Source organism: Delphinapterus leucas, chromosome 19 (genome assembly GCF_059928025.1).
Source record: "Delphinapterus leucas isolate spDelLeu-1000000601 "Yukka" chromosome 19, BTC_Dleu_Yukka2, whole genome shotgun sequence".
NCBI lineage: Eukaryota > Metazoa > Chordata > Mammalia > Artiodactyla > Monodontidae > Delphinapterus > Delphinapterus leucas.
The window spans coordinates 48601892-48615106 of NC_143147.1; the positions used below are offsets into that span (position 1 = coordinate 48601892).

At 61.8% G+C, this 13215-nt stretch overlaps 1 protein-coding gene across 1 annotated transcript in view; it reads left to right on the forward strand.

Moving 5' to 3' along the window:
* Positions 1–1441: 1441 nt before the first annotated feature.
* Positions 1442–13215, forward strand: part of ARHGAP23 (Rho GTPase activating protein 23) — a 54427-nt gene continuing 42653 nt past the window's right edge. The window contains 7 exon segments of the mRNA XM_089901176.1: positions 1442–2119; positions 2121–2579; positions 6148–6309; positions 8862–8889; positions 10198–10293; positions 10494–10572; positions 10736–10790. Coding sequence (XP_089757302.1) covers positions 2033–2119; positions 2121–2579; positions 6148–6309; positions 8862–8889; positions 10198–10293; positions 10494–10572; positions 10736–10790 — 966 coding nt within the window. The 5' untranslated portion in view covers positions 1442–2032.

Below are 13215 nucleotides of genomic sequence, written 5' to 3' on the forward strand. Positions count from 1 at the left end.
TGAGAGGGGAGAGTGAGTCTTATTTCCTCAGAACCAGGGACTGGACTTGCAGCAAGAGGAAAGGAAGTTAGGCAGCTGGGGGGACTAACTGGCTGCCTGCTGGGAAAGCAGGTCAGACTCTGAGTCAGGACATCCCTGTGGTCATTGCCCTCCATTTGGGGCGGCAGAGTCTGACATGGCTGAGGACATTCTTGGTGGTGCTTCCAGCTGGTCTGAGGCCCTGGTCTTTGGAGGGCATGACAAGGGCAGGAATGATCCTGACCCAGAAGCCTCGGTTTTCTAGTGATGGGGGCGGGGGACGTGCTGATGGAGATGCCAGGAGTCCTGCTACCCCTGACCGCGGTCCTTTCCCACTCTGTCCCAAGCCCTCCTGACTCAGCGCTGGTGGCAGCCTCGCTCTTCCCTTCCGGCTTCCGCCAGGGTGGGGGTGGGGGTCCAGCTCCTGCACAGGGGGCCCAGCAAGAGGCAAACAGGAAACAGGAGAACAAAACCGTTCCCTGGCCCCCACATGCCTCACCCTCACCCTTCCTCCACCCCCCACCCCCGCTCCTGCCCACCCCCATGGTCCTCTATTTCTCTTCCTTCTCCCCTTGGTTTCCCCTCCTCTCTGTGCCCCTCTTTCTCTCTCCTCTACCTCCCCACACAGGATCCTCCATCCTGGCCTGTCCTTGCTGGGGACAGCAGGTGATGGGACGAGGGAGGGAAGGGGGAGCTGATGCTTATGCCTGGTTCTCCCTTCTGGTGTCTTCCCCCCCAAGGGCCCAACCCTATGACTCTTCCTCCCCCGACTCCTAGATTTGGGAGCAGGGTTGGGCTGGATCTGCTCCCCTCTGCCCCCAGCCTCGCTTACCTGGATGCTGGCTAGAATTTAGGTATAAGACCTGAAGTTGGAATGAGGGGCTCAGGACTTGGAGTCCCAGCGCTGCCCTAACAAGCTGGGTGCTCTTGGGCTTCTGTTGTTTTCTGAAAACTAGGTCAGGGCAGTGGCCCCAGGCCCCGGGGAGTGGTTGTGCGGGGGGAGCACACGGTGGACAGTCAAGGGGGATAGAAATGGGGGTGGCTATGACACGCCTACTAGCCAAGGCCTCTGTCGGCCCCACCCGGGAAGGGGCCTGGGAAGAGAGAGAGCCAGGAAGGGGCGGAGGGCAGGGTCTGCCATGGACTGGGGCTTCCTGTCTGACTCACATGCTAGGGGTGAGGTGGGGGCCAGCTTGGAGCCCATTGTCGGCTTGTGGTGGCCCCTCTGGGTAGAGCATAATGGGCAGGGGGTCCTGGGGAAAAGGGTCCGTCACACGCTCCCACAGGTGGTGGTGGGAAGGGTATAACGTGACTCTGAGGTGGGGTGATTATGAGAGAGCGCTGCTGTCTGAGCAGGGCAGTGTGTGTGTGTGTGTGTGTGTGTGTGTGTGTGTGTGTGTGTGTGAGAGACCTGAGGGGGCACAGCAGCAATGCATGGAGTGGGTGTGCTGGGTAGTGTGTGCACGTCCTCTAGGTGTGTGCCTTCGTGGGGTTTGTGGGTCTCTCTGTGGGGTGGGTGTGGAATGTATGGGTGGGCAGGTGGGGGTCTGGTGTGCTTTCAGGGGCACAGTGGGTATGCTTGCAAATGTGTCTCTGTGGGGTGTGTGGGCCATTGTACCCATGGGAGGGTGTTCAAAGTGTGTGTGCATACAGAAGGATGTCCACGTGCAATGTGTATATGAGGGGAATAGTGTGTTTGTGTGTGTGTTTGTGTAGGGTATGTGGACAGAGGGGGAGTGAGTGACTGTGTGTGTGTCGGGGAGGGTGTGGGGTGTCTAGATGTGTGTGTGGTGCGGGTCTGTAAAGGTGGGTTGGGTGTGTGTTTACATATGTACGCGTGGGAATGTGTATTTCTCTGGGGCACCAGCAGCTGGTTGAGCTTTGGACTGGAAGGAGTATAAGCGTGCGTGGGCAGGTACAGTAAGTTTTTGTGTGAGTGGGGTGTGTGTGCGTGTGTGTGACTGCGGGGGCTCTGTGCAGGCCCTCTCGTGTGTGGGGGGTGTGAGTGTGTGGGATGGGGCGGCCGCGCACAGGGGCCGCCCCGGAGGGGGAGGCGTCTGCCCTGCGAGACTCGCCGGCGTGTCCGGGCTCAGGCGCCCTCGGCCAGGAGGCGCGGGAGGCGCGGAGCTGCTGCAGCCGTCCTGCCGCCGTCCGCGCGGGCCGTCCGTCCCCTCGGGGCCCCAGGGCTCCGGGCCCGTGGCTCCGGGGGGCGGGCGGGGACCCCCGGGGCCCGCCCGCCACCGCCGCCGCCGCCGCCCGGGGGGCCGAGGACGCCGCCCGCCGGGCGCCGAAGAGCGGCCGCCGGCCCCCGCGCAGCGCGCCAGTCTCCGGAAGCCCGGCACACGGCGCGCTGGGGCCGGGGCAGCGGCCGGGCCCGGGGGCCCCCGCCGGCCGCGGCGCTCGTGGGCAGCGCTGTGTGGCGCGTGGAGCGCGCGGGGGCCGGGGGCTGGCGCTGGGAGCGCGCCGTCGGCGTGGACTGCAGCGCCCCGGAGCCGCGCTGCCTCTGGCTGCCCTGCCTCAGCCACAGCGACCGCCGCGCGCCCGGGCAGCGCCCGGCCAGGGTGAGCGCCTCGGGGGCCAGCGGGGTCGGAGGCAGGGGCAGGGGTCCGGGCAGGCCTCGCCCCGGTGGGTGGGACCGGGCCACCAACTCCCTGCGTTCCTTGAGCTGTGTGCGCCCTGCGCTTGGGGACCGATCCCCTCCGGAGTGGAGAGTGAGTGAGAAGCTGGAGAGATGTAGGTGAGGGCGGCAGGCTCGTGGCTGAGAGCTTTTCCAGGGGTGCCGGATTACAACCCTCAGTCTGCTGGTGGCCTCCAGTGGGCTCAAGCCTCTTGGTTTATAGGCGGTGGAAGGATGGAAGGGACCAGGGTTGTTTGAAGAGATGCCAGGACATGGAATCCTGCAGAGTTTGGGCTGGCAGTGACCCTGAGTCAGAACCATGCAGGGGTACCCTAATGAAGCAGGAGGGGCATCACTCTGCCATCTCCCTGGTAGGGGACCTGGGTGCAGAGACACACAAGGGTTTTCAAGCGAGCCAAGGAGACTGAGGTGGCAGAATGGGCCCCAGCAGGTAATGAGTGATCTCAGGGTGAGGACTGACAGGGCTGGAGAGGGGGGTGGGGACAGCGTTTCTGATGTCCGGGATCGACCAGGCTGGTAGGGCGTGAGTCACAGTGGGCGCCATGCCCAGCATGAAAGCTGCACTCCCTGCAATGACCTCTTTATGCTTCTGGGGGAGGGGAGGAGCAGGACTCCTGGGTTCTAGTTCCTGGTGTTGCCAACCCACCACGTGTCCAGTTCTGTCTAATTTGTGGCCCTGGGGCCACCTGCCCTTCTCCCACCATCAGTTGTATTTCTAGATGTCTCTTTCTTTCCTGACATGAGAGTGGGAGTGTTTGGAAATAGATCTGGGCCTGGGAGCATTAATCAGTGATTTCCCTATGTCTTCTGAGCCTCTCGCTCTCCTTCCCCTTGTCTCTGTGTCTACCTCAGACAGCAGAGTTGGGGATGTGTGTGAACTGTACCTCTTCCCAATCTAATCACCTTCCATTGCTGCTCCCTTCTCCGTTTCTGCATCTGTCACCTCCCTCCCCTTCAAGACGAGAGCAAGACCCAGTATTGTCCCAGATTGGAGGGGAGGAGAGGAGAGGAAACATGCGTGTATAACAGAATGAAGGACTGAGGTTAAAACTAAGGAAGAGCTTCCCACAGGAGAGCGGCGAAATCTGGCCACTGATGGGGGCCTCAGCGTCTCCTCTTCAGGCAGGGGTGTGGTAGCTGTGGTGGGGGATTACCACACTGACATTCTCAGGAACCTCGGTGGCAGGGATGGGGGAAGGAGCAGTGGAAGGAAGGAATAGAGGAAAGGAAGAGGTAGAGCTTAGGGAGGGGGCACCAGTGGTGCCTGGGTGAGGAGAGGACCTGAGAGACAAAGGCATGCCCACTGCCCTGGATTACAGGCCCCTCCTCCAACCGCCCCAACCGCCCCCGGGAGTGGCACCCCCAGGCAGCTGGCAGCTCCAGTCAGGATGTGTGCTGGGGGAAAGGTGGGGGACGTGCGGGGACCTGTCCCAGCCACTTCTCGTCACTGGGGCAGCTGGTGGCTTAAACCTTAATCCAGGACACCAGCAAAACAATAGGCCCTGTGAACAGCCTCAGCCCAGAGCCCGGGTGGAGGGCATGCAGGGGAGGCACCCCACACTGGGGAAGGGCAGGGGTTTTGGTAGGAGGGAGCAGTGGAGGGTCCCCTGAGGCCCTCTTCCCTCCCTGATCAGTTCCTTGCCAGGTCTGTAGAGATAGGAAATCCAGGGGATTTCAGACCTCAGCAGAATTCCCAGAGAATTTTCTCCTCTGGGCTCCTCAGACCCCCATGGGGGTGTGGGGCTCAGTGGGAGAGTCCAGACTATAGCCACAAGTGGAAGGAGCTGAGGGGCCATCACTGGGCCTCCTGCCCGATGCCAGAATCCCAGCTAAGTCCTCCTAAGGCCTCCTGGATGGGGGTTGTCCAGCTTTTGCTTGGACCCTTGTGAGGACAGAGAACTCACAGCCTCATCCGGGTAGCTTTGCAGAAGTATGGGATTATAGAGTGGTCTCCCTGGCCCAGAGCTTCACTCGGCCTCCTCGTACCTTCCACCTGGCTGTGTCCTCTGGGACCGTACCAAGTAAGCCTGTTGCCTCTGTTACGTTTTTCTTTAATCTACTGAGATTTGAGGATATCCCCTCCCCAAACCTCCCGCCCCATGCAGCCCAGCCTCCCACCCCACGCAGAAATCCCTAGCTTAGGGCTGGGCACAGGACCTGCTCTTTCTGCCGGATGTGTGAGCAGGAGGGTGGATGCAGGGACTTCTCAGTACCAGTACATTTGAGTGGCGGATTCGAGCTGGGGACGCCAGGGGAACTTCGTAGTGAAGTGGGAGCCCCTCATCCCGAAACCGATGGGCTTCTTCCCTCTGCACCCAGCCGCACCTGTCTTCCCGCAGCTGAAGGCTCCTGCCTGGTGCCAAGGAGGAATGAGGGGGTGAGGACTGTTGAGGGTGGGGGAGGGGCTTCTTGCCCTTTGAGGGGTTTGGGTTAGGGGCACCAGGTAGGTTAGGCTGCCCGAGATCAGGGGTTAAAGAGCCCCCGAGGGAGCCCACCTGGCTTTTCACTAGGCAGCCTGTCCGTGGCTCCCATGTCCTCCAGTCTGCCGTCTGCCTCCCTGTGTACCCATCTCTCTGACACCCTCCTGTCACCCACTTTCCCTCTCTGTGTCCGAGCAGGGCACTTGAAGGGAGCCCCCTCTCAGGCACCATCCTCCTCTTCTCCCTCTTGCCTCAGAAACAGACCCGTGTGCCCCCAAACCCTTGTCTTCAGACACCCTCTGCCCTGTCATCTTGGGGAGTCCCAAGTATTCCAGTGCGGCGGCCAGAGGGCAGTGGGGTGTCTCCCCGCCCCCCCCCCCCACCTGGTTCTCCACTCAGTTCCGGTGAACCAGCCAGGCCTCTGGGCTGGGCTCCGAGCCTCAGTCCCTTCAGTGGACTCTCGGATGTCCAGTCCACTCCCTTGTGGTTCATCGTCCCCCACCTTTTCCTGCTTCTGCTCCTGAAGGATGCACGTGTGTGTCAGTCTCTCTGCGCCCGTGTGTGCTGTGTGCGTGTGTCTACCTGAGTGAGCGTGTATGTGCTCATCGGTGTGTCTGTGCACCTTTGCACCTGAGTGTGCTTGTCTGGGTGTTTGTGATGTGTCCTGTCTGCATGAGTGTGTATGGATGGGTCTGTGTCTGCATAGGTGTGCGTGTGTGCATGTGTGAGATTGGGCAGCAGGCGGGAATGAGCTCAGACAGCGGCAGACACTTCCCAGGCAGGAAAGCTGTGTGTCCAGAGTCAGTGAACGTTGGCCGAACTGAATTGAATGGACACGTGGCTCGCTGCACTGTTATATCCCTGCTCACAAAGGTGTTGTGAGGGGATTGAGGAAAGAAAGAAGGAGGAAGCTGTTGGGCTGATGAGGGGGGAAGGGAAGGAGGAAGGGGAGAGCAGGGGGTCAGTCAGGGCACAAGAGGGTCTGTGCACCTGGCAGCCCCCCAGGTCCTCTGGGCTGCAGGAGGCAGTGTGCAGACTGGCGTCTCACCCTGGCTCCCTGTGCTCCCACAGCTGCCACTGGGCCCAAGAGATGGGTGCTTTCCCGGGCGCCCCCTCCCCTGGCAGGGCCCGAGGACACTGCGGCTGCACAAAAGCCTCCAGGACGGCTTTGGCTTCACCCTGCGCCACTTCATCGTGTACCCGCCTGAGTCCGCTGTGCACTGTAGCCTGAAGGTACACGTCCTGTGCCCCTGCCGGCCTGGCCTGAGGGAGCTTTCAGGGGGGATTCCTTTGTGCTGTCCCCTCTCCGGTGCTTCTGTGGCCTGGACAAGAGGGTCACTGAGAGGCAGGGGCAGCCCTGGCTGGGTCATTTGTGTGGGGTGATCGTAGACAAGCCCCCTCCCGCTCTGGGCTCAGTCTTCTCAGGAGAAGGGGCTGTGGCTGGCTTGGGGCAAGGAGCTAGAGGTGGGGGAGCCGGGATGCCCCCCCCCGACTCTCAGCCTCTGGGAGGTGAACAGCTTCTCAGAGAGATGGGCTTCCGGGGACCCCTTGTCCACTGGCCACTTCTGAGCTGGGTTAGTTGCCTCTACCTAGCCTGAGCTCTCCGGGAGTCTGTCCTCCGGGACCCCTCCCAGAGCGCCCCAGGCCCATGCTGGCCTCAGATTTGGGCCTGGAAAGAGCCCTGGGCTGGGCTGGAGACCTGGGTTCCAGTCCTGGTACAACTCCTAACTCACTGTGAATCTTGGGTGGCCTCACCCTCTCTGGGCAGCATTTCTCCTGCCATCTCCTGAGGGCATTGATCTACCTGACCCCTGAGGGCCCTTCCAACCCTAATATGAACGTCAAGTTCTCTGAGTCCAGGAACCAGGGCTACTCAACCCAAACCACGGTGTGGGCTGGGGGGGTGTCCGTGAGGAAGACATGAGGGGCCTGGGCAGGAACCAGGGCTCCCAAGGAGGGGCCAGCTCCCTTCCCCCACCTCTCTCCCCGCAGGAGGGGAGAAAGATTTATTCTGGAGTCCGTGAACCTGTTTCTCCCCTCCCCCAGAGCTGGGACCGGCCTGCACAGCTGTTGGGGGACTCTCCCTTGGGGAGCTTAGTCCCACCTGCCAGAGAACCAAGGCATTGGATTTCTCTGCCTGTGTCTGTGTGCCTGCACGTGTCTCTTTGTATGCACACATGCGTGCATGGTATGCTAGTCATGTACGTGCATGCGTGTATATCTAGACACGTGTCTGTGTATACGCTTCATGTGTACATGTTGCTGTGCAGCTCTCACACCTGTCTCTGAGTCTGGGGCCCCTGCATAAACTCTTCGCACTGGCTGTAAGTGGGGGCTGATGGTGTGTGGGAGGGGCCCTGCCTCACCCCTTATGTCCAAGGACACCAGCCTCCCAATTCCCTGGAACCTCCCTCCAGTCCTTCTAGCCCTCCTTCTCCAGAATGTCCCTCCTTCCTGGCCCTTCCACCTTCTCTCAGGGAGCCCTGCTGAGGGTGACCCTGCAGACACAGCCTGAGTGGTCTAGACTGGGTGGTGGACCTGTCTCAGAGAGACCTCGCTCACATGGGGGGCTGGAAGACCCTGGGGCAGGGCAAGCCAGGGACGGGCTCCATCCCTTTCCAGAGCATGCCCAGGACTGGGAGCCCACAGGGAGCTCACCCATCTCAATGCACCCATCTGCCTCTGCGACCCACTCACTGTGCTGGCAGCTCACATCAGCGGGCACACTCCCCGCACGGGAGGGCAGGGCCAGAGGGACTGCTCTCCAGCAGAGCCCAGCAGCCTTCCTGTCCTGGCTGGGATGCCCAGGAGTCCTGGGTTCCAGCACTGGCTCCTCTGTTGTCTCTGAGTGGCCTTGGACAAGTCACACCCTGTCATCTGTGAAATGGACGATCTGTACAGAGGATTAGACAAGATGACCCCAAAGGTCCTGTCCAACTCGAACATGCCACACCCTGCTGGCCTGTCCTGTCTCTCTCACTTCTTCCTGCCCTTGTTCCTGATTCCTCCCCAGATGCAGTGCCCTGCCCCGCCCCCTCACTCACCAGGATGACCCCAGAGGCCTCCCTAGTGGGTCTCCTCGACTCCATTTCTTAGCCCTGCGCCTAGACGCCAGAAGTATTTTCACATCTGCTCTCTCCCACTCAAGAACCTTCACTGGCTCCCTCTTTCTCTCCTTTCAAAGCTGAAAGCTTTAGTCTGGCTCCTGTCACTTGCTGGTGTTGACACTCCTTCTGCTTCAGCTCAGTTGATCCAGTCCTGTTTCTGCCACCAAGTACCAGCACCCTCCACTCACCTCGCCCAGAATGCCTTCTCCCAGCCGGCCTCAAACTTGCCTTAGAGCCCCCTCCCACAGGGGCTCTAATCAGGCCTTCCCTCCCCATGCTCTAAGAGCTGATAGCCACTGTTTGCACTTGTCATGCCTGCTTATCTGTGTCTGCCTGGGTCCTGTCTGTGTGTGAGTGTGTTTGGCCCCTCCCCCATTGGGCTTCGAGATCCCCAAGGGAAGGGGTCGTGGGTCCCCCATTGGATTGGGGCCTTTCGGACGGCTGAGATGCTGGTGCAGCAGGATCGGCAGGCGTGAGAGAGGGCTCCTGTTACCGGGGGACGCTGCCTGGGACTTGACCTCCCCGTGGACACCCCTCCCACCCTTCTGGCTGCTGGGCTAGTTGAAAGATGATAAGAGGGGAGGCAGCTGGGTGGGGGAGCTTGAAGGGGCCCTCCCAGGTGGAGCTGGGCCTCCCCCTGTGCTGCCGAGGGCCCACACCCACCTCTGTTCCCTGCAGGAGGAAGAGAATGGAGGCCGAGGAGGAGGTGAGGAGTGGCAGGGGGCTGGGCTCCAGGGGCTGGGGCTGAGCTGGGACTGGTCCTCCTGCTGGTGTCTCTCCCTCTCCCCCAGGTCAGCCTGGATTCTGCTGCGCCCCCCACCCTTGCCTGATGCCCCTGCCTTGGCTCTTCCCTGTGTGTCCGCTCGAAACCTCTGCTCACTCTCTCTGTCCTCCCTTTCTTTTCTCGCAGTTGTCTTCCTCTGGACCTGTCCATTGCGCGCTGGGGGTGGCGTTCTGGGTAGCAGATAGGTTTCTAAGCCCTGGCCCCTGCCCTGGAGTTACTCCCAGCCTAGATGGAGGCAGAGGCAGGGCCTGCAGGGCCCTCGGGGTGGGAGGTAGTGCGCCGCTGATCAAGGGCTATCTTTGGGGATAGAGACACTGGGGTTCTCGGGGCATAACGGGGGCCCTGAGGTCTTTCTCTTTTCAGATGTGAGCCTAACTCCCCTGGCTGTCACCCTTGCTCGCCCAAACGGCTCCTTACTGGAACCCAGGCTTCCCGGGGTATTCAACACAGAACCCCTTGAACAGGCAGACTTCCTTCTCTGCCACTGGGGCCTTTGCTGGGCAACCATGGGGCCACTGTCTTCCCGAATCCCCATTGCAGAGGCCTGTGATGGGGGAGGAACCAGCTGACCTAGAGCAGGCCCGTTTCTCTGGTGGAGACAGTTAGCAGTTAGCAGTTAGCAGTTAGCACTTAGCAGCAGAGAAGTATTGCTGGGGTGTCACGTGATGTCATGAAGGGCCGAGTGCCAGTCCCGGGATCCTTAGGGCTCTGCTTGGAGTCCCCTGACCCTGGGGGAGGGAGTGGGGTGGGAGGTGCAGGTGCTGGGTCTCTGTGAGCCTCAGGGTCTTGCTTGGCTCTCCTTGGGTCTGGGTGTGGACACTCTCTGTGTGTGTGGGTTTTCCTCCCTGCTGTGTATCTTCAGGACTTTCATGGCACCCTTCCTTTGTCTTGTGACTGGTGTGTGTGTGCGCGTGTGCGTGTCTGTCTGTCTGCCCCTCTAGACTGTGAGCTCGGGAAGGGCAAGGGCCAGGTCTGTCCATCCTCTGTAGTCTACTTTCTAGCACAGTGCTGGGACGCAGGAGCCATTTAAGGAGTGACTCCGTGTGTTTTCATTTTCCCAGCAGTGTGTTGTCTTGTCTGATCCTGTGCGTCCGTGTCCCTGTGGATGTGTGGGTCTGTGTTTGTGTCCGTGTGAGTGTGATCACTGAGTGTGTGTCCGCTGTGTGTGTAGCTGTGCATGGGTGTGACCTTCAGCAGCCACCCCCAGCTAACCTGGCTGATGCTCACCAGGACCCTCCCCCCGGCACCGACTGGAGCCCATGGACACCATCTTTGTCAAGAATGTGAAGGATGATGGCCCTGCCCATAGGGCGGGGCTTCGAACAGGTGAGCTGTCCCAGTTACATGGCTCATCGCACAGCTCTGGGTCTCTTCTCCCTACCCTCTGGTTAGGATGGAATTTCGGGATCCAGGTGTTGGGGAGGCTCCTGTCCCCCACTGTCATCCATACATGGTACAGGGGTTCTCAGGTAGGGCCGTTGACACCCTTTGGCCTGCTCACCTGTGGCCCTGTCCCTGGTCCCCAGGAGACCGGCTGGTGAAGGTGAATGGGGAGAGCGTCATCGGGAAGACCTACTCCCAGGTCATAGCTCTGATCCAGAATAGGTGAGCGCCCCTGCCTCCCTTCTCCCACGAGAGCCCCCAGCCCACTCACAAGTCCCTACTCACCCCACCCCCTTGGCCCTGGTGGTGCCCTGGCGACCAGGATCCCTGTTCTCCCAGACCCTGTTGCCTCAGCCTGGCCTGACCCCCTGCCCTGTCTCTGTAGCGATGATATCCTGGAGCTCTCCATCATGCCCAAGGACGAGGACATCCTCCAGCTGGTGAGTCCTGCCCTGCTGTCTGAGGTGGAGGACCCTGGGTGCTGGGGGCAGGATGCAGCCCTTCTCCTTGGGCCTCCCTCCTGCATCGGGCCCTCTGGGAGGCGGAGGAGTGAGTGTGGGGGCAGCACCAGCCCGGCATTGCCCAACTGGGGATGCCAGGCCCGTCCCCGGGCTGGGGCTGCTGGTTGCTTCAATCGGGGCTGTGCTGGGGGAGGGGGAGGCGCTGGCCTTGGCCGGCAGGATTCCTGCCAGGGTGTCCGGAAGGAGCGTGGCCCAGTGGGCCCTGCCAGACTGGCACGTTCCTGTGGCTCCCGTGAGACACCTGTTCCCCACACCACTCCCTGCCTGGCCTCGAGTGAGCGTGTCTCCTATAGATGTGTCCACACACACGCACACGCACACACACAGTACCCCACTTTCGTGTGCTCCCATTCACACTGCATACCATGGACCACCCGATACATAAGCAGAAAGCACTAGATACACAGCCGCACACAGCCCGCCCTTCAACTAGCACACCGTACACTGCAGTATGCGATAACGCACACCACCTGCCAGACACACCGTACCAGGCACTTACCACGATACACGCCACCCCTCAGTGCTACACACAGGCACCCACTACCCCACACCCACGACCACAAACGTCACAGCGCACCACGCACTCCTCAGCATCTCAGATCCCCACAGCACGACACCGCAGTGTGTCCCACACACACCCGGACTTCTCATCCCCACAGCACGGACACTTACGACGTCACAGATGTCTGCTGTCGTCACAACACGTACGCCCACGGACATGGCGCAGCCTGCTCCATCCCAGCACAGGCGCGTGCGCTCACCTGTGTCACAGCAACCCGGACTTCCACAGTCACAATGCGAGTGCAAATGCCCTTCCCTTCACAGCTAGCACTCGGCGTTCACCCACCGCTCACAGAGCAGGCACCACAGACGCTGCGCGCGGCGGACCCCGCCCTCACACGTGTACCCGCTTATGCCACGCGCTCCGTGCGCATCACACACGCACACTCACACACACATGCTGTCTCTCTCTGTCTCGCCCCCAGCTCTGACCCCAAGTCCAGAGCAGTCCTCTCTGCCCAGTGCCCAGTTTCCTGGTCTCTTGGGTGCCAGCCAGATGCCAACTTGCTTGCCCTCGAGGTCACTGCCCCCCCCCCCCACCCCCGAGACGGCCTAGGGCCAAGCCTGGGAGGTCCTGGGAGCCGCAGTGCTGGCTTCTGCCCTGGATGTTCTCTCACAATCACCGTAATCACAATGCCATGCTTGGCCCCCGTGCCCCTCTGGGAACCTCCAGCCCGTGACCTCGATTGTCCCCTTGCCCTTCCTGGGGAGGGGGAGGCAGGGGTGGGGGCCCAGAGGGGTGGGCGGCTCTCCCCAAGTCTCCAGGGCCCTGCCCGTACGCCCTCAGGCGGTGTGCTGGGGGGGATGGGGTGTGACAGGGCGGGACCTGGGGCGTTGCTCTCTCCAGCCGGAGGGGGGCAGGGTGGGACAGCAGCCTTGAGCTCTGCTGCCCAGGCTCGGGCGGGCAGGCAGACCCAGATGTCAGCATCTGGGGGCCTCTGCTGGCCCCCCTCTCTCTGGCTGGCCAGAGGGTGGGGCCCAGGCATTCCTGTGGTTGGGAGCCAATGCTGGAGGCCAATGGGGCCGCGGCAGCCGCTGACGCCACCGCCGACGCGGCGAGGCCCCTCCACACCCATCTTCCCCTCCCTCCTCCTCCCGCCAGCGAGAGAGCCGGTGGGGGCCCGAGGGCAGCCGCGGGGAGGGCAGCCTGGGGGGACGGAGGCCAGGGCCGGCACAGTGGTCAGTGGGGTTTAGCGGGGGGCGGGGGGAGGGTGGAGGCGGGCCGGGATGCTGCCGCCACTGCCGTGATGTGGGGAGTCCGGGGAGCCGGCAGGATGGCAGGAGGGAGAGGTACGTGAGTGTTCCCGGCCGGCCGGCCGGCCCGCCGGCGTGTGGGTCCGAAGGGGGCTGACTGAGTAGGGGTGTGGTTTAGCTCGTCCTCATCGCACGATGTGTGTGCCTGGGACTGGAGGTGTAGTTATTTGTCTGTGTGTATGTCTCATTGTGTTTCTCTATGTGTGTGTGAGTGTGTCTCTGGGTGTGTATTTTCCTGTGTCTCCTTGTGATGTGTGTGTATGTGTGTTTGGTTTCACCCTCCCTCTTTGATACTTCACCCTGAGATAGGCCCCCCCGGGCAGCCCATCATGGGCCAGGCTAGGCCAGGGCCACAAGGCTGCTGTCCCTGGGGGCCGCCTCCTTTTTTGGCTGGGCCTGGGCGCCGGCCCCCGGCCCCCGGCCCTGTCACTCCTCAGCAATGCAGCGTCAGCCTCAGCTCCCAGAGCCAAATTCCAGGCCTGGGGTGCCAGAAGGTGGCCCAAGGCCCCTTAGCCAGTCTGGCCCCTCC